The sequence below is a fragment of the Pan troglodytes genome, chromosome 5, assembly GCF_028858775.2.
Source record: "Pan troglodytes isolate AG18354 chromosome 5, NHGRI_mPanTro3-v2.0_pri, whole genome shotgun sequence".
NCBI lineage: Eukaryota > Metazoa > Chordata > Mammalia > Primates > Hominidae > Pan > Pan troglodytes.
Genome location: NC_072403.2, coordinates 121,037,288 through 121,064,114, shown reverse-complemented (window position 1 = coordinate 121,064,114; position 26,827 = coordinate 121,037,288). Strand labels below are relative to the sequence as shown.

General features: G+C 37.2%; 1 protein-coding gene across 50 annotated transcripts in view; it reads right to left on the bottom strand.

The window, feature by feature from the left end:
• CEP57L1 (centrosomal protein 57 like 1) overlaps nucleotides 1-26,827 on the bottom strand; it is a 69,574-nt gene that overhangs the window by 15,452 nt on the left and 27,295 nt on the right. For 23 of the 50 annotated variants that reach the window (XM_009451799.5, XM_063812599.1, XM_054686869.2 and 20 more), the window contains 2 exons: nucleotides 3,036-3,198; nucleotides 1,477-1,656 (listed from right to left, as the gene is read on the bottom strand). In XM_009451799.5, the coding sequence (XP_009450074.2) occupies nucleotides 1,477-1,656; nucleotides 3,036-3,198 (343 nt within the window). Of the gene's footprint in view, nucleotides 1-1,476; nucleotides 1,657-3,035; nucleotides 3,199-7,727; nucleotides 7,983-26,827 lie in introns of all 50 variants that reach the window. The other 27 variants (XM_063812600.1, XM_016956109.4, XM_063812590.1 and 24 more) reach the window with 3 other exon arrangements.

Sequence of the window (26,827 nt, the reverse complement as noted above, 5' to 3'; positions counted from 1 at the left end):
CCTTTGTAGGGACATGGATGAAATCGGAAATCATCTTTCTCAGTAAACTATCGCAAGGACAAAAAACCAAACACCGCATGTTCTCACTCATAGGTGGGAATTGAACAATGAGAACACATGGACACAGGAAGGGGAACATTGCACTCTGGGGACTGTTGTGGGGTGGGGGGAGAGGGGAGGGATAGCATTAGAAGACATACCTAATGCTAAATGATGAGTTAATGGGTGCAGCACACCAGCATGGCACATGTATACATATGTAACTAACCTGCACATTGTGCACACGTACCCTAAAACTTAAAGTATAATAAAAATAAAATAAAATAAAATAAAAAGACAAAATAATAACCAGTCAATTACCTGATTATCATATAGATCAGAGATTTGGCTATCACAAGAAATGTACTATGTGAATTCATCAAGAGCTAAAAGTTCAAGGCCTCCTTTATCTCTGAGTATTGACTCTCCCAGAGTTATGAAAATACATTTGTAAATAGCTCATTAATTACACAGAACTGGTTTAATACTGTCTCCTCCTAAAAATCCAGAGGGCACACTTCTGAAAGAGGAGGATGTCAGTAACTTGTGGGATGATAAATATCCTGGTTGTTGATGGAAATAACATCATCTGGAAAAACAGAGGCTGAAAGTTTCTTACCTATCAATATATTTCTTCTCTTTCAGGAAACTCAAGTATATGCATCTACCACTCTCATTTTCCCCTGTTCTTGACTGCTGGCAGAACAGTTAATTCCACAGCAGAAAGCAACCTATTTCTAATCCTTTAACTCTTTACTTTCCTCACCCCTTTCTTCTACTTTTGTCAATTACCTCAGAAATATTTTTCTCCCCATTTGTTCATTCTACTTCTAAGTTGAAACACAAACTTGAGCCTTGTTTATGAGGATGAGTGTAGTGTAAAAAGGAAAAAGAAAGTCTTAAGTTTTGAAGTGAAATTACATAAAAGACTTATGTTCTAAATTTCTAAAATTTTTCATAATTTCCACAGAAGCCTCCCCCATTTGCCTATGTCTTCTAATAAAATTCTTTTGTATTCATTTTTATTGGTTTTACATTGTTTAATTGCTAGTGTTGTTCTGTATTTCAAATTCTAAAGTTTAGTGTTAACTGCAAATACAAATAAATAAAATAAAAAATAAATATTCAATTAGGGGTTAAATTGGAGTTTGTTGGCTATTCTAAAAATACTCTAATTTTTAAACACAACTTGTCTAAAATCTTAATTTTTCCTTTAATTTCTAGAATTTATGAATTATGATAAGTTAGATATGATAGAGGTAAGTTCAAAACTGTATCTTTTTCTCACAAATATCAAAAGGTCTGAGAACAAAGTCATGAAGTTTGAATATATATAAGAATAAAGATATCTGAGTACATCGGCTTAGACTAGGTTTATTATTTTTGAACTGTAAACTCCAGTAACCCCCGGTTTCTGAGAATTACTGCAATTCTTACCTTTTTTCTGCTTTATCAGCTCCTGGTGTGCCAGATTTCTCTCATTTGTTTCATTCTCTAAGGCCTTCTTATACTGTGCTGCTTCTCTGGAAAGAATGTTCAGGTTATCTTCAGCTTGTGTTCGCTCCAGCTCTAAACGACGAATTTTTTCCTGAAGAGTTTTTAAGGCTAAAATAAGAGCTGTTGAAAAAAAATTTTGTTGATATTTTAAGTGAAAGTTTCTGAACACTTACAATCAAAGTAACATAAGAAAAATAAGCAGTATATTTTTGTTACTGAGCCAGAAAAATGTACAAGTAATGCATATTCTTCAAAAAATGAAAAATAATGACTAACACTTTGAAGAGGCGCACATTTTCTCTCTAATATATCTTGTAAAAACACTATATCTATTATTGTATTTAGTGGTTTCTAAGACTGAGAAAGGTAATAACCACAATTTTAATTTAATAAAATATTTTCAAATGAAAGGACTTAAAGAAGACAATGTACAGTCTGGGGAGCATAAGAGTATAAATATGAATAAGAACATTAAAATATAATTTCTACTAATTAACATGGCAATTTAGGTTTAAAGTTATAGGCTTTTTTTCTCAGTTCTTGAGGTATTCCGTTTTAGTCAAATCACACATATTTACTGTTTCTTTGTCCATGATGCAGTATTAAGAACCAGGATAATTATAACCTAATGGTTTACCTGATGTCAGACCTGAAAGATAATAGTATTCTATACTACTGTGACTTATATTCAACTATATTAATATCTTCATGCTTCAGATAAGTTCAGAGTTTTAACTGTCATATAGTTTATATCAAATTAGAAAGATGCTTGCTAGAGATTACCATTTTGTTTTTATAAATGAGATAAATAAATTATATTTATTCCTCTTTACATGATATCTGTAGCTGGCACATTGATTTGCATTATTATTTCTTATAGTTTATTCCACAAAACTAGTTTATTTATTAACAGCAACCATTATTATAGAAGATTTTAAAAGTAGGTGATATCAGCATCTTAGAAAAGAATTTGCACAGCTTAAAATATGCCTGGAGTAATAAAATGTTTTCCTAATTCAATTTTAAGATCCTCCTACATTTCTATTTTAAACGTTAAAATACTAGTATTTTGTAGTTACTCTGATATATTGGCTTCCTAAAATATTTTCAAGAATAATTTTGGATATATGTAATTTCTGAATCTAATTCTTGAATAAGATGCAATTCCATTTAATTCACTAACATTCTAATCATCTAGTTTAGGATTCCAAATCTGACCTTTTATTCTTCAAAGAGTATTTTCCTGTTTTCAAATGATGTTTTTATGATAACTCTGTGATATGTGTCCAGCTGGTTATATTAATCTTCATTTTATGGCTGAAGAAGCCAAAATAAAAAATGTCAAGTAATTTGTCTAAGTTCATAGAAACTTTTAGCAACAGAATCAAAGTTAGGAGTTTTGTTAAGATTAAATATGCAATCATATTGTATTCCACATAAATATGAAAAGTTTTTTATAGCATGTTTTTACCATTCTTCAAATTTTATATCAGCATTACCTTGGCTATTTGGGCTATGAAGTATCTTAGGAGAGGTAACTTCTAAGTTTGCAGGATGGCAATTCTGAGATGGTTCATTCTGGGTGAATGAGGGAACAAATACTCTTTCTGGAGGTTTATGATAGCTTCCTACTATACTATGCATTAATTCAGAATCCATTATCTGTAGACAATAAAGGAATGATATAATATAGTATCATGCTTTCCTATTTTAAGGGTAAATGCATTATACAAAAATTCAGGTGAAACTTTAAAAACATAATCATATACTGTGGAGTTGTATCTTTATGAACTTAATTATAAATTCAACTCTAATAGGCTTGGCAATAAAAGAAAGAAAAGTTACTATTTCTTGTGTAAGCAGTACTGACAATTCTGCCTGATTTTCAATAATCATATACCCTGGAGTAAGCATCACATGAGTGATTTGAATTTACTGGCTTCTCAGTTACCCATAAATCCCATATACCTATCATAGTCTGAGCACTTCTCTATAAGCAGTGTGACTCTAGGATTTAAAGAGAAAGTACATATTCTAAAAGACAACTGAGCTTTTAAACACAAACCAACAATATACACTGATTCTCTAATACTGATTGTTGAATTCTAATGTATGGCTTCCTAAGGGATTTTCAAGGGTAATTTTGGATATATGAAATATCAGAATTTAACCTTTGAATAAGACACACCTCTGCTTAATGTATTAGCATTTTAATCATCTAGATTAGAAAGTTTCCAAATCTGAAGAATCTAGACTACTTAGTTTTGTTAGTCTGGTTTTTATTTTGTTGTTGTTTTTGTTTTGGTAAGAGAGCCCTTTTAACCATTTAAGCAGGTAATTTTTGGTCTAAAATTTCCAAATAATTTTATTTTCCTTTCTGCAATTTAAATATTTTAGAAATGTATTCTATTTTTTAATAGATTCTAGTCAGTGTTAATTAAATTAATTCATAATCACATAAGGTGATAACTGCTTACAAAAAAATAACTCACTGGAAGAATTTTAAGCAAGAAAGCTTGCTTCAAAATGGAAATCCAAGAATTACACTATAACATTAGCCTATTTTGATTTTTGAGAGTTGTACATTTTCCATGATTTCACCACCTCCTCAATTCACAAGGCAAAGGCAGGCACTTCCCAGGATTATATTTTCTGGAAGGGCAGAAGGCACACTTCACTTCCTAGAATTTTCTACTTTAGCCATTGCCATGATTGGCAATCTCCTAGAACATTCTGATTGGTCTAAATTAGAGGCTATAAAACCTAAGGTTTGCTAAGATACTTGATGCTTTTTGTTCTTGCAAGGTAACCATATTTTGCTATTGTGATTAGTACCAGCTATCTCAGACACTGCCTGCTCCCCATGGGATACCGCATCTATCTAAGTTGTTGTTCCCTCAAAAAACAAGAGATCAACATTAGTCACAGCTGGCTCACTATAAAGTGGAGGTAAGGCCCTAAAGTACGTAAATCCTGAAGATGGTTGTACATCTTCAGAGAGAGGTAAGTTGTTAAAGCTATCCCAAGAATACTGGAGCTACTCAAGAAATCTGACTTAGTTTTCAGCTCCGGGTGGGTTTCTCCAATGACATAAAGAATGAAATTTTGCTATTTGTCACTACACACTGAAGTCCTTGGGAGGTCTCTGCTTCCTCTGACCTAAGTATAATATTATTTCACAAACCGGATTTTGTACCAGTTAAAAAACTGGTCCAAATTTGAGGTTTTTAATGTATATGAAATAATGACTAGTTAGAAGATTGCCAGTAAGTTAAAAAGTAGACTACAGTTTATTTAAATTAAATGTGTAGACACATATTAAAGTGGGCACAAGCAGAATAACCCACTGATAGGATAAAAACAAGATGAAGAAAAAGAAAGAAAACAGTAAAGAGATGAGAGGACAAGTTATGTTGTGACACAGAGCTCAGAGATTCTCATTGTAATGGGATCTCAGCTTAACCCTTATAATCTGGTCCTGTGTTGTAAACAAGTGCATAAGCCTACTGGAAGCTTATTTATATAAAGCACTGAAGCATCCTGGGAGAAAAACTCACTCTGAAAGAAGGTGAAGTAACTACAAAAGGCTTGATCCAAAATAAAAGCCTTAAATGACTAAGGAAACGAGGAGTGATTCTGAGTAGACTATGATGGTGGTCATTCTAATTTATCTCTGACCTAGTGCCATGGACTCATATGTGGGTTCTAAAAAGAGAGAGAGTTTAAATAAAAACTGAGAAATGTTTCACCAATATCTCTATAAAATATCAAGGCATTAGCTTCCCTGCTTTGTGTAAGATGTTATATGACAATGGAGGGGGAGTCAGATTGCTAACACAGTTTTGGCCCCTTTCTGGTGCATCAGTTAGTAGTATTCAGTGAGAGAGAGAGAGAGAGAGAGAGAGAGAGCAAGAGAGACAGTGAACAAGAGTGAGAAAGCGAGAGAGCAACAGAGAAACAGAGAGAGAGAGCACAGATGGAAGGGATACATTCATGGGCATATATGAGAAATATTTCTAGGGAAAAATTTCTGAAAATACAGAGAAGTACCTAAATCACAATCTCTAGGATTCTGGTATTTCTGATACCAGACTTAGCTAGCTGTTGGTAACTGAAAAGACCTCAGGAATTCTTATGGAACATTTTATAGGTGTCTTCAAGTAAGGGCAAAAGGCTATAAAATGTGAACCTCATTTGTATCAAGCCTGAGAAACTCAGGTTGTACCTGGAACCATTCTTTTTTTTTTTCTTAAAATTTTTATTTATTTTTTATTTATTCTAACAACAAACAAACAAAAAATGGAATACATGTGCAGAACGTGCAGGTTTCTTACATAGGTATACATGTGCCATAGTAGTTTGCTGCACCTATTGACTCGTCCTCTAAGTTCCCTCCCCTTACCACCCACAGGCCCTGGTGTATGTTGTTCCCCTCTCTCTGTCCAGGTGTTCTCAATGTTCAACTCCCACTTATGAGTGAGAACATGCAGTGTTTGGTTTTCTGTTCCTGTGTTAGGTTGCCAAGGATGATGGCTTCCAGCTCCATCCATGTCTCTGCCAAGGACATGATCTCATTCCTTTTTATGGCTGCATAGTATTCCATGGAATATATGTACCACATTTTCTTTATCTAGTCTATCATTGATGGGCATTTGGGTTGGTTTTCCTGAAACCATTCTTGACAGCTTGTGAACAACCAGGGAAATTACTCACTGTTTTTATGGTTTATAAAATTAAGATACCCCAATTGGCTGCAACTAAGAACCCATTGCATAAAAAAACTATCCCCCTAAAAAGAATGCTCTAGACACAAACACTTTACTGCAAAGCATTTTTACTTTTTATAGAGGAAAACACTTATTCCATAGGACTGCTAGGGAGACGACATTAGGGGGCAGTCAGAGATACTATAGAAGACTTTTGAAATAAAGGAATCTCTGTTTGCTGTAACTGCTACTTCTTCCAAGTTTGGATTTTTCCTTAGAGAAACTGAAGAAGGATCAACAGCTCAGTTTCTTTGATCTGTTTTTTTCTTTATGTATGCATCTATGCTAACTTACCTTAAGAGCAAACACAGTAAGGCTGGACTAACTCTTTTATTTTTTAATGTATAGTACTTTAGGAAGTACTATAACTTATTATATCTTATTATTATCTTATTATAACTGAATAAGATAATTTGTGGTGGTGGAACTTACTTATAGAGATCCCATAATAATTATATAATGTATTATTTATAATATAAAATCACCAAAATGTTAAGATGTGACAATAAAAACTGGTCTATAGAAACTAGTAAATACACAAGTGTAACATAAATACTTCAATGGGATTCAGCTATTCATTTGTTGATCATCCAATAAATGATGTTAGAAAAATTGGGGAAACACTTTGGGAGGGAGAGGTGGGCGGATCATGAGGTCAGGAGTTCGAGACCAACCTGGCCAACAGTGAAACCCTGTCACTACTAAAAATACAAAAAATTAGCCAGGCGTGGTGGTGGATGCCTGTAATCCTAGCTACTTGGGAGGCTGAGGCAGAAGAATCACTTGAACCTGGGAGGTGGAGGCTGCAGTGAGCCGAGATTGCGCCACTGCACACTAGCACAGGCAACAATGTGAGACTGTGTCTCAAAAAAAAAAAGAAAAAAATGGGGAAAAAATCCATTTAAGGCTTCATCTTGCCCCATACATCAATACAAATTTCAGATAGCTACAGAGTCAAATAAAGAAAACGCAGCTGGGTGTGGTGGCTCATGTCTGTAATCCCAGCACTTTGGGAGGCCGAGGCGGGCGGATTACGAGGTCAGGAGATCGAGACCATCTTGGCCAACATGGTGAAACCTCATCTCTACTAAAAACACAAAAAATTAGCCGGGTGTGGTGGTGGGCGCCCGTAGTCCCAGCTACTCAGGAGGCTGAGGCAGGAGAATGGCGTCAACCCGGGAGGCGGAGCTTGCAGTGAGCCGAGATCGCACCGCTGCACTCCAGCCTGGGCAACAGAGCGAGAATCCATCTAAATAAATAAATAAATAAAAAACTCTAAAAATTATTTTAAGAAATCAGTGAATATTAAATAACCTTAGAATAGGTAAGATATTCTATGTTTAAAAGTAACAGAAAAATAAAGGAAAAGATACAAAAGCTCTGTTAAAATTAATACAACATATAAGGCCGGGCGCGGTGGCTCACCTCTAATCCTAGCACTTTGAGGGGCTGAGGCAGGCGGATCACGAGGTCAGGAGTTCGAGACCAGCCTGGCCAGCATGGTGAAACCCCATCTCTCTTAAAAATACAAAAATTAGCCAGGCATGGTGGTGCACACCTGTAGACCCAGCTACTCGGGTGGCTGAGGCAGGAGAATCACTTGAACTCGGGAGGTGGACGTTGCAGGGAGCCGAGATCGTGCCACTGTACTCCAGCCTGGGTGACAGAGCAAGACTCTGTCTAAAAAAAAAAAAAAAAAAAAAATTAATACAACATATAAAAATTATAAACAAAATTGAATGGCAAAAGACAAACAGAAGTAATTAAGTGCAATGAAGAACAAAGGGTTAATGTTAATATGGAAAGGGCTTTTGTAAGTCAAAAGAAAACTACTAACATCATAATAGAAAAATGACAAGTGGCAAGGGCCTGTAATCCCAGCTACTCAGGAGGCTGAGGGAGGAGAATTGCTTGAACCCGGAAGGCGGAGGTTGCAGTGAGCCGAGATCAAGTCACTGCACTCCAGCCTGGGTGACAGAGTGAGACTCCATCTCAATAAATAAATACATAAATAAATAAATCTTAGTAATAATCAATGAAAAGCAGTTATATCCAGATTCAAAAGTAAAGCCTTTGCAGCTGGACCTCAATTCAAATCCTGGATCTGCCACTTACTACTATCTTTCTGACTTTCAGAAAAACTTTTTTCAGAAAATATTAATGGAAAATTCCAGGCTGGGCATGGTGGTTCATGCCTATAATCCCAGCACTTTGGGAGGGTGAGGAAGGTGGATCATTTGAGGTCAAGAGTTCGAGACCAGCCTGGCCAACATCGTGAAACCCCTTCTCTCTTAAATATACAAAAATTAGCCAGGCAGGCTGGGCATGGTGGCTCACGTCTGTAATCCCAGCACTTTGGGAGGCCGACGTGGGCAGATCATTTGAGGTCACAAGTTCAAGACCAGCCTGGCCAACATGGTGAAACACCTTCTCTACTAAAAATACAAAAAAATTGGCTGAGCGTGGTGGCAGGCGCCTGTAGTCCCAGCTACTTGGGAGGCTTGAAAAGCGGAGGCAGGAGAATCACTTGAACCCAGGAGGCAGAGGTTGCAGTGAGCCGAGATCATGTCACTGCACTCCAGCCTGGGAGACAGAGTGAGACTCCATCTCAAAAAAAAAAAAAAAAAAAAAAAAAAAAAAAAAAAATTCAGCCAGGCGAGATGGCTCATACTGTAATTCCAGCTACTATGGTGGCCGAGGCACAATTGTTTGACCCAGGAGGCGAATGTTGTGGTGAGCTGACATTGTACCACTGCATTCTAGCCTGAGTAATAGAGTCAGACTCTGTCTCAAAATTTTTTAAATAAACTGAAAATTCCAGAAACCATTCATAAGTTTTAAATTGTGCTCCATTCTGAATACCATGACGATGAAATCTCACACTGTCCAGCTCCATCCTGCCCAGGATGTGAATCATCTCTTTGTCCGGCATTTCCACACTGTAGACGCTACCTACATGTTAGTTGTTTGGTGGCCACCTTGGTTATCAGATCAATTGTCATAGTATCACAGTGCTTGTGTTCAAGTAACTCTTATTCTACTTAACATTGGCACCAAAGCACAAGAGTAGTCATGCTGGCAATTTAGATATGCCAGAGAGAAGCTGCAAAGTGCTTTCTTTCAGTGAAAAGGTAAAAGTTCATGACTTCATAAGAAAAGAAAAAAAATCACATGCTGAGGTTGCTAAGATCTACAGTAAGAATGAATCTTCTATCCATGAAACTATGACGAAGGAAAAGAATTGTTCATAGTATATATAGAGTTTGGTACTATCTGTGGTTTCAGGCAACTAAAGGTCTTAGAACATACCCCTTATGGACAAGGGGGGACTATTGTATGCAGTTTCTGTAAGCAAAATATGTATTTGATAAAAGGCGGTCATACTTATCTTAAAAGAAAACAAGGCAATACAATTTTTAACATTTCAAACAAGGCAAACTCCCTTTAAGGAACAATAGTTAATGCTGGCAAGAAAGCACACATACATAGCTGACAGGAATATAAACCAATAACACTTTTCTGGAAAACAATTGAACAGGATATGTCAAGGACCTCAAGAAGTTCATGTTCTTTGATCAGTAATTATTATAGGAATCTCTACTAAAAAAGAATCAAAGATGTGCACAAAAATTATTATAAATGTCATCACTTTAGCATTATTTATAATATCAAAATTTTTGTCTTGATACCTCTCTCTCACATCCCATGTTGAATCTATCAGGATACATACTAGCTCTACCTTCAAAATATATCTAATATCTGACCAGTTGGCCTATGCTACCATCCTAGATTACTGTAAGAGATTCTCTCCCAGTTCCTCAGCAATCTATTCTTCACCCAGCAACCAGAATAAGCCTTTTAACATAATGTCACATCATGTCATTAATCTGCTCAAAACTCTCAAAATGGCTTCACGTCTTACTCAGAGAAAAAGCTCAAGTCCCTACAATGATTTACAAAGCCATATATGAATTGGGTCCCCCACTCCCCAACTCTGACTCTCCTTCAGTCTCCCTTTTGTTCAGTCCTCTCCAGCCCCACATTGTCCTCCCCACTGTTTCTGTAATAGTCAAACATGCTCCTGCCTCAGGACTTTTTACTTATGGTTCCCACTGCCTGGAACACTTTTCCTTTAGATATCTGCATGGCTTATTCTCTCCCTTCAGGTCTCCGCTCAATTGTCACCTGTTCTGTATCTGCTGACCATTCTTTATAAAACACTAATTCTATTTCCCTCCTTAGCACTTTGTATCCCATTTCTCTGCATTTTCTCCATTGAATGCAGAATTGTTTTGTTATTTGTCTTCTCACTGCCCTAACTAGAATGTAAGATCCATGAGGGCATGGGCCTTGGGTGATTTGTTCCCCACTCTATCCATAATGCCTAGAATTGTACCTGGCACAGAGAAGGTATTCAAAAATACTTGTTGAATAAATAAATATCCCAAACTAGCAATAATTCATTACATGACAATCATATACTGTAAAATTATACAGCCATTAAAAGTATGTTTTGAGGCTGGGAGCGGTGGCTCACACCTGTAATCCCAGCACTTTGGGAATCCAAAGCAAGCAGATCAGTAGGTCAGGAGTTTGAGACCAGCCTGACCAACATGGTCCAACTCCATCTCTACTAAAAATACAAAAATTAGCTGGGTGTGGTGGCACACACCTGTAGTCCCAGCTACTCAGGAGGCTGAGGCAGGAGAATAGCTTGAACTTGGGAGGCAGAGGTCGCAGTGAGCCGAGATGGGGCCACCGCACTCCAGCCTGGGCGACAGAGTGAGACTCCATCTCAAAGAAAAAAAACAAAACTTATGTTTTGAAAGTCATGATATAACTAAGTGAGAAAAGATGGGATACTAAACTACACAAAATTATAACTTAGTAAATAAAACAAAATCAAAATAAAAATGAAAATACGCATCTTAAATATATTACTATTACAAACAAAAAAGGTTTAAACATATTGACTTTATTAAAAACAGAGTTTTTACTATACTTCTAGAATACAACTTATGAAAATAATGAAAGATATTACAATGTTTAAAGATACAAGTTTTAGGCCAGGCACCATGCCCCACACCTATAATCCCTGCACTTTGGGAGGCGGAGGTGGGCGGATTGCTTGAGACCCCAGGAGTTCAAGACCAGCCTGCCCAACATGGAGAAACCCCGTCTCTACTAAAAATACATTGTAGGGCGCAGTGGCGCACATCTGTAATCCCAGCTACTCAGGAAGCTGAGGCAGGAGAATCACTTGAACCTGGGAGGTGGAGGCTGCAGTGAGCCGAGATTGTGCCACTGCACTCTAGCCTGGGTGACAGAGCGAAAGACTCTCTCTCAAAAAAATAAATAAAATAAAATAAAATAAAATAAAATAAAATAAAATACAAGTTTCAGAGCAGACTTCTTTGGTTCAAACTGAAGCACCGCTGTGTGACCCTCATCAAATGTTTAACTTCTCTGTGACTCAAATTCCGCATTTGCAAAATAAAGATAAAAATGGTATCTGTTTTTGTTTTTGTTTTTATTATACTTATAGTTTTAGGGTACATGTGCACAACGTGCAGGTTTGTTACATATGTATACATGTGCCATGTTCGTGGGCTGCACCCATTAACTCATCATTTACATTAGGTTTATCTCCTAATGCTATCCCTCCCCTCTACCCACACCCTACAACAGGCCCCGGTGTGTGATGTTCCCCTTCCTGTGTCCAGGTGTTCTCATTGTTCAATTCCCACCTATGAGTGAGAACATGCGGTCTTTGGTTTTTTGTCCTTGCGATAGTTTGCTGAGAATGATGGTTTCCAGCTTCATCCATGTCCCTACAAAGGACATGAACTCATCCTTTTTTATGGCTGCATAGTGTTCCATGGTGTATATGTGCCACATTTTCTTAATCCAGTCTATCATTGTTGGACATTTGGCTTGGTTCCAAGTCTTTGCTATTGTGAATAGTGCCGCAATAAACATACGTGTGCATGTGTCTTTGTAGCAGAATGATTTATAATCCTTTGGGTATATACCCAGTAATGGGATGGCTGGGTCAAATGGTATTTCTGGTTCTAGATCCCTGAGGAATCGCCACACTGACTTCCACAATGGTTGAACTAGTTTACAGTCCCACCAACAGTGTAAAAGTGTTCCTATTTCTCCACATCCTCTCCAGCACCTGTTGTTTCCTGACTTTTTAATGATTGCCATTCTAACTGGTGTGAGATGCTATCTCATTGTGGTTTTGATTTGCATTTCTCTGATGGCCAGTGATGATGAGCATTTTTTCATGTGTCTGTTGGCTGCATAAATGTCTCCTTTTGAGAAGTGTCTGTTCATATCCTTTGCCCACTTGTTGATGGGGCTGTTTGTTTTTTTCCCGTAAATTTGTTTGAGTTCTTTGTAGATTCTGGATATTAGCCCTTTGTCAGATGAGTAGATTGCAAAAATTTCCTCCCATTCTGTAGGTTGCCTGTTCACTCTGATGGTAGTTTCTTTTGCTGTGCAGAAGCTCTTTAGTTTAATTAGATCCCATTTGTCAATTTTGGCTTTTGTTGCCATTGCTTTTGGTGTTGTAGACATGAAGTCCTTGCCCATGCCTATGTCCTGAATGGTATTGCCTAGGTTTTCTTCTAGGGTTTTTATGGTTTTAGGTCTAACATTTAAGTCTTTAACCCATCTTGAATTAATTTTTGTATAAGGTGTAAGGAAGGGATCCAGTTTCAGCTTTCTACATATGTCTAGCCAGTTTTCCTAGCACCATTTATTAAATAGGGAATCCTTTACCCATTTCTTGTTTTTGTCAGGTTTGTCAAAGATCAGATAGTTGTAGATGTGTGGCATTATCTCTGATGGCTCTGTTCTGTTCCATTGGTCTATATCTCTGTTTTGGTATAGGTACCATGCTGTTTTGGTTACTGTAGCCTTGTAGCATAGTTTGAAGTCAGGTAGCATGATGCCTCCAGCTTTGTTCTTTTGGCTTAGGATTGACTTGGTGATGTGGGCTCTTTTTTGGTTCCATATGAACTTTAAAGTAGTTTTTTCCAATTCTGTGAAGAAAGTCATTGGTAGCTTGATGGGGATGGCATTGAATCTATAAATTACCTTGGGCAGTAAGGCCATTTTCACGATATTGATTCTTCCTACTCATGAGCATGGAATGTTCTTCCATTTGTTTGTATCCTCTTTAATTCCGTTAAGCAGTGGTTTGTAGTCCTCCTTGAAGAGGTCCTTCACATCCCTTGTAAGTTGGATTCCTAGGTATTTTATTCTCTTTGAAGCAATTGTGAATGGGAGTTCACTCATGATTTGGCTCTCTGTTTGTCTGTTATTGGTGTATAAGAATGCTTGTGATTTTTGTACATTGATTTTGTATCCTGAGACTTTGCTGAAGTTGCTTATCAGCTTAAGGAGATTTTGGGCTGAGACGATGGGGTTGTCTAGATATACAATCATGTCATCTGCAAACAGGGACAATTTGATTTCCTCTTTTCCTAAATGAATACCCTTTATTTCCTTCTCCTGCCTGATTGCCCTGGCCAGAACTTCCAATACTATGTTGAATAGGAGTGGTGACAGAGGGCATCCCTGTCTTGTGCCAGTTTTCAAAGGGCATGCTTCCAGTTTTTGCCCATTCAGTATGATATTGGCTGTGGGTCTGTCATAAATAGCTCTTACTATTTTGAGATACGTCCCATCAGTACCTAATTTATTGAGAGTTTTTAGCATGAAGGGCTGTTGAATTTTGTCAAAGGCCTTTTCTGCATCTATTGAGATAACCACGTGGTTTTTGTCTTTGGTTCTGTTTATATGCTGGATTACATTTATTGATTTGTGTATGTTGAACCAGCCTTGCATCCCAGGGATGAAGCCCACTTGATCTTGGTGGATAAGTTTTTTGATGTGTTGCTGGATTCGGTTTGCCAGTATTATATTGAGGATTTCTGCATCGATGTTCATCAGGGATATTGGTCTAAAATTCTCTTTTTTTGTTTTGTCTCTGCCAGGTTTTGGTAGCAGGATGATGCTGGCCTCATAAAATGAGTTAGGGAGGATTCCCTGTTTTTCTATTGATTGGAATAGTTTCAGAAGGAATGGTACCAGCTCCTCCTTGTACCTCTGGTAGAATTCGGCTGTGAATGCATCTGGTCCTCGACTTGTTTTGGTTGGTAAGCTATTAATTATTGCCTCAATTTCAGAGCCTGCTATTGGTCTATTCAGAGATTCAACTTCTTCCTGGTTTGGTCTTGGGAGGGTGTGTGTGTCGAGGAATTTGTCCATTTCTTCTAGATTTTCTAGTTTATTTGCGTAGAGGTGTTTATAGTATTCTCTGATGGTAGTTTGTATTTCTGTGGGATTGGTGGTGATATCCCCTTTATCATTTTTTATTGTGTCTATTTGATTCTTCTCTCTTTTCTTCATTAGTCTTGCTAGCGGTCTATCAATTTTGTTGATCTTTTCAAAACACCAGCTCCTGGATTCACAGATTTTTTGAAGGGTTTTTTTGTGTCTCTATCTCCTTCAGTTCTGCTCTGATCTTAAATAACTAGGATCAGAAAAATGGTATCTTAACACAGGGGTCCCCAACCCCTGGTCTGTGGAATAGTATCCATTCTTGGCCTGTTAGGAACCAGGGTGCCCAGGAGGAGGTGAGTGAAGGTGAGCGAGCATTACCTCCTGAGCTCCGCTTCCTGTCAGATCAGGGCTGCATTAGATTTTCATAGGAGCACAAACCCTATTGTGAACTGCGCATATCAGGGATCTAGGCTGCATGCTCCTTATGAGAATTGAACTAATGTCTCATGATCTGGAATGATCTAGGGTGAAACTGTTTCATCCCCAAACCATCCCCTTACCCCTGCCGCATCTGTGGAAAAACTGTCTTCCATAAAACCGGTCCCTGCTGCCTTAACATATAAGATTGCTCTAAGGATTAAATGAGACAACACAAGTAAGGTACTCAGAAATATGTCTGATACATAGTAAAAGTTGATACATGTTAGCAATTATTATATTTAAGGGATAAAGGAGAAGAACAATTCAAAGATAATTCTCAGACAATCTAACTTGGCTACTGGGTAGATATTAATTTCATTAATTTACCAGGGACTAGTACTCAAAATACCTGAAGAACTACAAATCAGAAAGAAAACACAAAACCCAATAGAAAAAATAAGCATAAGGGACACTTCAAAATAAGGAAACATAAGTGGCTTATAAATATAGGAAAAGATGCTCAACCTCAGTAGTAGTCAGGGAAATGCAACTTAAAACCACAAACTAGCATTTCATATCTAACAGTTAGGCAAAATTTAAAACCGACAATATAAAATTTTAGAAATGATGTAGAACTATGAGAACATAAGTAAGTGTTGGCACATAAACTGGTACCAATTTTAAAACAATTTAGTATTATGGAATAAAATTAAATATATTTCTTTACATACACATATATACATACAGATAGATATTACAATCTAGCGAATAAGTCTTAGAGAAACTTTTACATATAATCACCAGGAAATACATTATTAAGAATATTTGTAGCAGCACTATTTGTGATAGCAAAAACTAGAAACAGCCGAAATGGATAAACAGATAAACTGTGGTATATTTACACAATGTCCTAACAAAGACAATGAAAAACCTGTGGTAAGGATTTCAATAAGGATGAATCTTAGAAAACTGTTGGGTGAAAAATGCAAGTTACTGAAGAAGAGTATCATACAATTTTTTGTTATTGTTGCTGCTGTTTGTGTTTTTCAGAGATGGGGGTCTCACTATATTGCCCAGGCTGGTCTTATTCATACATTTAGAGTTCTAATTTTAAACACATTTCTTAGATCTTTAACTGTAGGAATTCTTCGAAGTCAATGTTTAAAGCACTTTTCTTCAGAGAAAATTTCTATTTTTTCTGCTAGGATCCTGAGGCACCCCAAACCAAAAGCATCATTAAACTAAACCTTTAGATTAAGATTATTTTTGCAAGGCGAATTTCAACTTCAAACCCACGTGAGCATCGGATTGTGATGAGGATTTCTCAGGAAAGATTCTTTTTGTGTACTCCAATCAAAACCAAGGATGAGCTAGGCAGTGTCATTCTAAAGAGCAGGTTATTTTCCTTAAATTATCCACAGGGGATGATTCACACTTTGGGGATCTCAGCTTTATGTTGCAGTGTCCAAACTTATAACTCACAATGCCTAGGCTCAGACTTCCTCTGTCCCATGCAAGCAGGACTACTTCTTTAAAGCCCAGGTTCTGAGCCATAAGGTATCAGAAGGCAACTTTAGAGGTAAAGAGGTTCTATGGCTCACTTATCTCCACAGAATTGGGCCTTCTCATTATTTACAGCCTTGTATTTTCACCTTACTTTGCTGTCAACTCAAGCATACTTAAAAAATTTTTTTTAAGTATTTTATCCAGCATTTAAAAATGTGTTCTTTTACCAGAAGTTTCTCTGAACATCTAGTCTGCCATATTGCTTGAAACAAAATACTGTAATAGCTTTAGACATACTTTAGAGATACTAACTGCTTCAGACAAACCAGTTTTACTTGCACACACAGAATGATACTTAGGCTTCAAAAAAGGAAAAGGAGTTTATATCTTTCCATTCCAGCTACAATTCTCAAAAGTATTCCATACTAAAAAGTTTGTTTTTCTTCAATTACAGTAAAATGAATATTATCTGGTTAGTTATTAACTAGAGAGTTCACTAGCAGGATTCAGATAATAGAACAAACAGTAAACAATCTATAGGCTGAGAATAAGAAAAAGTATCAGAACCTAATTCAGGTCTTAGGCACTATATATTCAACATTAAAAATATGCAATGACTTTATAGGAATACTATAGTAACCATCAAATTCCAGAAATTTAGAAGCAGTTTAAGTATTATTACATTTCAATGACATTCATGTATAATGTATTAACAGTAGCAGCAAATCTTACATTTAATATACTGATCTTTCGACATTCGAATTGATCTACTTAATGTAATTTATAATTAACTTAAAAAACATTCCTTGATAGATATGAAAAATCATCATTTTGTAACCATCACAATAAAGGCTGATTTAGGCAAGAAGCATCAATGGCTGCTAAATCCAGGGGATACAGTTTAATGAGGAGCAGGATATTTGCATGGTCCTAAAGTGTATTTCCCATAGAGTGCTTATAAGATGCAAGGAAAAACTAGTAACTTTATAGTAGAAAGACAAACAACACTCTGATAGGATGATTAAAATTAACATCACCTGTGAGAGGTAGAAGGCCACCATGTGCCTCTGGATATGAAACCTGGAGAAGGACGCAACATCACCTATGCAGTATTCTGGCCAGAAAGCATAACCTGAATCTCAACATGAGAAACACCACATAAACAACAAATGAAAAGTGTTCTATTTTTCTTTAAAAAAAAAAAAAAAAAAAAAAAACCCAGCAGAGAGGGGGTTGTTTTCTTAAAAAATGTCAATTTCAAAAAAAAAAAAAAAAAAGACAATCACACTTCTGTATATGTATGCAGAAGAACTGAAAGCAGGGTCTCAAAGAGGTATTTGTATACCTATGTTCGTAGCAGCACAATTCACCATAACCAAAAGGCAGAAGGAAACCAAATGCCCATTGATAGGTAAACAAAATGTGATATATACAAGCAATGGAATATTAATCAGCCTTAAAAAGGAAGGAAACTCTGACAGAGGCTTCAATTTTGATGAACCTTGAAGATATGACGCTAAGTGAAATAAACCAATCACAGAAAAGACAAACATATGATGTTTGTCTTATATAAGTTTGTCATATATGTGTTTCCACTTATATGAAGTATCTAAAGTAGTCGAACTTACAGAAACAGACGGTAGAATGGTGGTTGCTGGGGGGGAGTGAAATGAGTTACAGAGTTTCAGTTTTGCCAGATGAAAAAGTTTTAGAGATTGGTTGCATAACAATGCGTAGTAGGGGAGACAAATATGATAAAAACAATCTTTGATTCGATGGGCTTGGTTCCATAACAAAAGCATATGCAGAAAGCCATGGGAACACAAAGGAGAGATTAACACTCTCTGATTGATGGGGTGATAACTAACTTCAGAATATAATCTGAATATAATCAAAATATAATCAGAAATAATCTGAAATTACGAACAGTTTTGAAAGAGAAGTTTAGGTTAATATGGCAGAGTGAACATACATACTTACTTTTGCTCCCACTTGGAAACTCACTAAAATAATATTAAAACAATTTTTAAAGAAATTTTAAATTTTAAATTAAAAAAAAAATTTTAAAGAAAGATATAAACCTGTAATCCCAGCACTTTGGGAGGCCGAGGCGGGTGGATCACGAGGTCAGGAGATCGAGACCATCCTGGCTAACACGGTGAAACCCCGTCTCTACTAAAAATACAAAAAAAAATTAGCCGGGCGTGGTAGCGGGCGCCTGTAGTCCCAGCTACTCGGGAGGCTGAGGCAGGAGAATGGCGTGAACCCGGGAGGCGGAGCTTGCAGTGAGCCGAGATCGCGCCACTGCACTCCAGCCTGGGCGACAGAGCGAGACTCCGTCTCAAAAAAAAAAAAAAAAAAAAAAAAAAAGAAAGATATAAACCTGCAAACAGAAAGATAAGTAGAGGTGACAACAACAAAACTTTGGAAAATGGAAAACAGATGTATGAGTAGTAACAGGCTTAGCTAATGCAAAAAGGCAGACTCCTAACCCAAGTAAGAAATGTGACTTTTTAAATTTTACCCAATAGGATCCTCGAATGGCTCAGGAATTAGCCACACCTCTGTAAGCAGTAGGTAAGATTGAGGTGGAAACTAGAGAACAGGTTGAAAATTTAATGTAGAAGTAAATTATATGCCCAAATACCCTCTGTCTTTCCATGCAGCCAGAAGAGTACTCTACCTTCATCTGGGAAGATCAGAATTTTGTTTTGTTTCTTTCTGAGGAAGAAATTACAGAATATCTCTGGATTGGGGGACACTCAGCACAATTGAGGGAGGGCACCACACTGGAAGCTGGAAGACTGATCAGTTCCCAGAATGTCGGCAGTCTATATTATTATATCCAAGTGAAGAAGTGAGGATCCATTTTCTAGGAAATATGAATAGCTTAAGTTAATAAAGATACTAAAGGCGATAAAATGAATTGATTGGATAGATTTGGAGTTTCCAGTTAGTTTTTTTGGTTTTTGTTTAGAGATGGAGTCTCTCTCTGTCGCCCAGGCTGGAGTGCAGTGGTGCGATCTCAGCTTACTGCAACCTCTGCCTCCCAGGTTCAAGCGATTCTGCTGCCTCAGCCTCCCGAGTAGCTGGGATTACAGGCGCCCGCCACCATGCCTGGCTAATTTTTTGTATTTTTAGTAGAGACAGAGTTTCACCATGTTGGCCAGGCTGGTCTCGAACTCCTGACCTCAGGTGATCCACCTGCCTCGGCCTCCCAAAGTGCTGGGATTATAGGCATGAGCCACTGTGCCCCGCCTTCAGTTAGTTTTTCAGTGCTCCACTCTTACATATAAGCTATCTAACCAAGGCTTACCAGACCTTAGGAGAGACAGACACCAAAGCAAACAAACAATAAGAGGTTTAGCAGGAACACGAAAACTGGAAATATACCATTAGTGAAGACAGAATGTATAATCATTGAGAACGATGATAGATCCTCGTGAATTTGTTTGGAGTACAGTGAATAAATGTTGGCAGTAAAAAACAGGCTAAAAATGCATAAGGGCCATGCCACAAAGGATTTTGTATATCACATCAAGGAGTTTATAATTTATTTGATTAGACCATAGGGAGGTAATTAAGGACATAAAAGGGAATAACATGACCAGGTTTGCATTTTGACAAGTTCATTCAGACGGCTTTAAGGTGAACAGACAAAAGGAGGAAGAAATTATAGGCAGATGGACAAATTAAGAGGTTACCAAAATAATTCAAACAAGAAAAATATAGGTCTAAAATAGGACTGGAGTAGATGAGATAAATATGAAAGATGCTGAGAAGATATAATCAAAAGAACTTACGAATCTGCTACAAATATGTAATAGGAGAGAGGAAAGACTCAGAAATACTCAAAATTTTTGGTTGGGCAAATGGGTAGATAGTGGTGAATTAATGGAAATATGGAATAATATAAAAGGGGCTACAAGTCTTAGGGAAATAATGAATTCTGTTTTAGACATGTCAAATTTGAGGTGCTTACAGACACAGAACTGCCCAGCAAGCAGACTGAAATATGAATCTGGAGGTTAGGTGAGCATTTAGGCTAGATCTAGAGATAGAGATTTGGTTATCAATTAGATCACCCAAGGACAGTATAAAGAACAGCAATTTTCAGTGTGTGCATTGTGTGCATGACAAAAGAGGTAGCTGAGACTCACTGCCTTTGTCCATTAGGGAACCATTGTTAGTCCTCCTCAGATGTGTTGAGACAAAATTTTATAAAAGGTTAAGAATCACAGGTTTGGTTGGCCGCAGTGGCTCATGCCTGTAATCCCAGCACTTTGGGAGGCAGAGGCGGGCGGATCACGAGGTCAGCAGATTGAGACCATCCTGGCCAACATGGTGAAACCTCGTCTCTACTAAAAATTAAAAAAAAAAAAAAAAAATTAGCCAGGCGTGGTGGCACATGCCTGTAATTCCAGCTACTCGGGAGGCTGAGGCAGGAGAATCGCTTGAACCCAGGAGGCGGAGGTTGCAGCAAGCCGAGATTGCGCCACTGCACTCCAGCCTGGGTGACAGAGGAGACTCGGTCTCCAAAAAAACAAAACAAAACAAACAAACAAACAAAGATTAAGTATCACAGATTTGGGAGACAAGTGAAGGAAAAAAAAAACTCTCAAAGGAGATTAAAAAAAAGGAATGTTAAGAGAAGTGGGGAAAAAGCAGGAGAAAGTGGTAACAAAGGAGTAAAAGTGAGAACAAGTATTTACTATTTATGTCTAATACACTATGCCTCTCTGAAATATAAAGAACACAGGACATGGCTTCTGCTATCTGACTGAATTTGCAATTACACTGTTGAAAAAAGACTCACACAAGACGATGAGATGGAGAAAAAAGAAAAGGAAAGGGGGTGAGTCAACAGTATATCAAGTAAAATTGGTTTATTTCATAACTACTAATAAATTTTTACTAAGCAGCCTCCAAACTCATTAAATAGTCTGAATATAAGAAATACATTATTACATGAGTAGAACAGCCAGTTTTTGGTTTTTTTTTGTTTTGTTTTGTTTGAGATGGAGTTTCACTCTGTCGCCAGGCTGGAGCGCAGTGGCGCGATCTCGGCTCACTGCAACCTCCATCTCCTGGGTTCAAGCAATTCTCTTGCCCCAGCCTCCCAAGTAACTGAGACTACAGGCGTGCGCCACCGTGCCCAGCTAATTTTTGTATTTTTAGTAGAGACGGGGTTTCACCATGTTGGCCAGGATGGTCTTGATCTCTTGACCTTGTGATCCGTCCACCTTGGCCTCCCAAAGTGCTGGGATTACAGGCGTGAGGCACCGTGCCTGGCCAACAGCCAGTTTTTTAAGAGTACAAAGTAATGCCAATCTTTTACAAATATTTTGTAAATTATAATATAGCACCTAATTGTTCATGTGCACAGTTAATTCAACTCAATACATGCAATAAGAGCTACCTAATTTTCAAATAAACTCAAGTGCTGAATTTAAAATAACCAGGCTTATGAACATACTAATAATTAGATTTCTCCTTACTGAATGTGTATCCATTTAGTTTAGAACATATAATGTCTAAGGTCACTTAAATGATTAGACTCCCCATCATCTTTACCAAGATTTAGTTTATCTTGACTATTCAGTTCATGAGAAAATGTTCCTGATTTAACATAAAGTAAATGAGGAACAATATAAAACTGTATAATTATAGCCTATTTTTTAAAAGGACAAAGATAGATACAAATAACAGATTAAAGTAATTAAATGTTAATAGATGGACAACAGATTTTCATGTTCTTACTTCTACCTTCTAAAACATTGTCCACAATGAAACATTTTACTTTTATAATGAAACAGAAATCTAATAAAATATTTTCTCAATTAGACTTCCAAAGAGGTAGAAAGCAGCTGGAGATTTAGAGTATCAATTATTTATATAAATATCTGTTGGAAGCACTTACATATTTTCATTTGTAAGGGTCTCATGTCTCTTATCTCAACATAAACTCAGAAAGGGCAATTATGTTTATTTTTTCTGTAAGTCTCCACAATCCAAATTCCTACGCTCTGCAAAGGGGCATACATATCTTCAGGGCCTAATCCAAAAAATATTTGTAAAAATAAATCCTCTGAAACTAATTTGTTAGGTCAACAACTTTTTCCTACCTCCCTATGCTAATGTTTGTTATGGTTGAACCCAGCAAATCAGTAAATACTGTCCTAACTTAAAAAAAAACACACACATATTGTGCTTTAATATGTACTTTTACATACAGGTTTTAATTTAATATCATTTTATTTAAGTAAAGCATAATTCTTAGGATTTGAAAATATTACTGGTAATATTTCTTCAAAAAATTCTAAGTTAAAAAATAAGTGATTTTGAAAGGGTTTCAACATTCTTATAATGTTTATTGTATTTATAAGGATAAAAGTATACTATACTTATTTTTGTTGAACTTTAAACATCTCTATCCACCCGTCTATCTATCAATCATCAATCAATCAATCAGCCAAGACAGGTTCTCACCGTGTTGCCTAGACTAGCTTCAAACTCCTGGGCTCATGTGATCCTCCCACCTCAGCCTCCCGAGTAGCAGCAGGTGTGTGCCACCACACCCTTTTCTCTTTAGAATGGTTGATGGTAAACTTAGTAAAGACAGACAGAGTTCAGAAACTGGTTAAAAAAAAATATATATATATATATATGTGTATATATATATATATATATATATATATATATATATATAGCATTTAAAAACTAATGGCACTCAGATTAGGTGCTCCAAATCCACTTTCTAGGCCTTTACATTTTTTTTCCCACAGGTTGAGCAGACTTAATAGTCAGAATTAATTGTGGGACTTCACTGATTAGTCAGGCTGCCTAAGGAGGAATGAGCTATTGGACAATGATAAATAACTAAAGCTTGCCTAGTTCAGTACCAAAATTTATGTCGACTAGTTTTAAAAGAAAGATTCCTAAAGTGTTTAAACTGCTTTCCTTCCTTTTAGACAGAGTATATTCAACACAATTTAACCTTTAGGATGACTTAAGGATAGCATCATAGCATTTTAATTATGCACAATGATACTTAGGGACCCCGTGTGATACTTGTATTGTTTACCCCTTCACTGGAAAGTTCCAGACCATCCTAGACTCTGTTTTCTGTCTTTTCATCTCTTGCTACCTCTTCCCTTGCTGTCTACCTACCTGTTTCTAGCAGAACACTCCTTTCTAATTGGTTTCCCAACCTATAGCAAATAAGAAACAACAAAGCAATCAAGTTTCATTCATTAAACATTCAGAGATGAAAAATACAACCCCAGGCAGTCCCTGAAACATCCACAACTTAATTATGCAACATAGGATGCTATGGGAATCCAGAGGAGAAGCATCTGACCCAGAGTCTGGGCATTTCAATGATGACTTCCTGGAGGCGCTAGTTCTTAACTGAGACATGAAGGGTGAATACTCGGTACTGAACTAGTAGTATTCTGAACTAGGCAAGCTTTGGCATTTCACAAGCAAAAGAAAGTGAGAGAATGGGTAGAAGAAAAGATCAAGTTCACAGACAGAAGAAATAGCATGATAATAATAAAAATAATGATATCTCACATTTATTAAAAACTTCTTCTGTAAATTAACTTACTAAATCCACGTACCAATGCTATGAGGCACAATTATTCCTATTTTACAGATGAGGAAACTGTGGCACAGAAAAAACTGTTTCATCCAAGGTCCATACCTAGTTAAGTGGCAAAGTCAAGATTTGGCAGTCTGGCTCTAAAGTTCACATTCTAAATCACCACACTATATTGCTTATCTATGCAAAATTATGAAAGCAAGAGAGAATCCAGTGTTTTGAGCAATCTACTCTGAGTGATTTACTAAAGCTGAAAGTCGTATAGTGCCTAAATATTGCAGAAGATGAAGCAGAAACCAGATCTGAGGAGTCTCGCATGCCAGGTACAGGTGTTTAGATTTTATCCTGTAGGTAGTAAAAGCCATCCCGCAGAGGAGTAGCAAGATCACATTGCCTTTAATAAAGACTTTTATGAAGTAAGAACGACAGAAACAACCAGACGCTCAAAGTACAGGTAGGAGGCTATTCCAGAGCTCTATGTGAGAGATGATAAAGCAATAGAAGTGGTTCTTTTTTTTTTTTTTTTTTTTTTTGAGACAGAGTCTCACTCTGTCGCCTGGGCTGGGCTGGAGTGCAATGGTGCGATCTTGGTTCACTGCAACCTCCACCTTCTGGGTTCAAGCAATTCTTCTGCCTCAGCTTCCCAAGTAGCAGGGATTACAGGTGCACGCCACCATGCCTGGCTAATTTTTGTATTTTTTTAATAAAGACGGGGTTTCGCCATGTTGGCCAGGCTAATCTCGAACTCCTGTCATCAGGTGATCTGCCCGCCTTGGCCTCCCAAAGTACTGAGATTACAGGTGTGAACCACCGTGCCTGGCCAGAAGTGGATCTATTTAGGTATTTCCTGCTACTAATCCTATGGAAAGGAAGAGAAAAACTAGAGAAAATTAGGATGTCAAATTCATAGAACTTATGACCAGAACAAGGAAAACTCGTGATAGGGAAAAATGAAATAAAGTTGTAACCAAGGTAGAAAACAGATTTTGAAAGCAGTGGAGGTGGTATAAAACATTATTTTAGACATAATTGAGGTGCTTGTGAAGTAACATTTTTTAAAAAACAGCTAACATTTATATTGAGCTTGCTACATGTGAGGCAATGGTCAAAGAAGTTTACATGCATTGATTGAGCCACTGAATCATAAAGGCAACACTATGAGGTATTAACTTCTTTTTACATAAGGCATCTGAGAAGTTAAGTAACTTGCCCAGGGTCATGCAGCTATTAAGGGGCTGAGCTGGGATTTGAACCCAGGTATCCTAGTTCGGAGTGTATTCTGTCTTTAATAGAGACATGCCAATTTTATAGATGAGTTTGACGTTCAAGAATTGTTTAAAGATAAGGATTTGGCCCCAGCTAGCTCAGTCGGTAGATAATAATAATAATAATAAAAACAAAGATAAGGGTTTGGAAGTCATCAATATACATAGATGGCAGCTGAAGCCATGAGTACTGAGTTAGATATAGAGTATGCAGTCTAAGTGTGGTCCTTCAATCACTTAGGTAAGAATACCCTAAGAATTTTTATTTTTAATAAACATGCAGATTCCTAGGCCTCACCAAGGTCCATGGAAACAGAAATTCTAGGGATACGGCCCATAAATATATCATTTTGATAATTATCCAACTGATTCTTATATAAATTAAAGTTTGAAGATCACTGAAGGAATGAGCAAAGAAATGTGTAACAATGACATTGAGTTTATTAGAAGTGTGTCTACAATAAGAGTAAGCAAATTCTGAAGAAGGATGGTAGTAGGGGCCTGGGTAAGTGTCTGATGAGTCTTTTTTTTTCTTTTGAGACAAAATCTCACCCTGTTGCCCAGGCTGGAGTGCAATGGCACAATCTTGGCTCACTGCAACCTACGCCTCCCGGGTTGGGTTCAAGTGATTCTCTTGCCTCAGCCTCCAGAGTAGCTGAGGTTACAGGTGTGCACCACCATGCCCGGCTAATTTTTTGTATCTTTAGTAGAGATGGGGTTTCACTATGTTGGCCTGGCTGGTCTCGAACCCCTGACCTCGTGATCCTCCCACCTCGGCCTCCCAAAGTACTGGGATTACAGCCATGAGCCACCGCACCTGGCCCTCTGATGAGTCTTTGATCAAATCTAAGCCACAATAAATTATAAGATGTATTATTCTTTCATGTACCATCACCACCAAAACAACAAAATACCCCAAATAAGAGCCTCCCATGTAAAGCTAGAACAACAAAAGGGGTACAAATGCAATATAAACAAATGAAAAATAAACCCAGCATTCAGAATGCGACAGCAAGGAAACCTGAAAGTCTCCATCTGTACACAAGATAGAAGCAATTTTATCTAAAAGCCAGTATTCACCTAGCTTTGCAGTCTGAATTCATATAACCAGTGGGGTCAAAACCAAAACACAGCAAAACCAACAAAGACAAAACAAAACAAAAAAATCTTTCAGGCAGAGAATTTAACTTAAAGTAGTCTCAGATTGGTAGTAGTGCAAATAACTGGCAGAGCGAAATGCAAATCCTTTCTGAAGTAATCTGACTTCAATTGAGGCCAATAATGATTACAAAACATTTCCTTATCTTAGACATTTTTTAATTTCTAAAATTTCTAAAATATGCGTCTTAAAGCCACTGAAATACAGTAGATAGAATGCATACCAAGCTATATTCTGAATGCTCAGAATCTTTGGCAGTGGGGTTATTTTCGGGTTC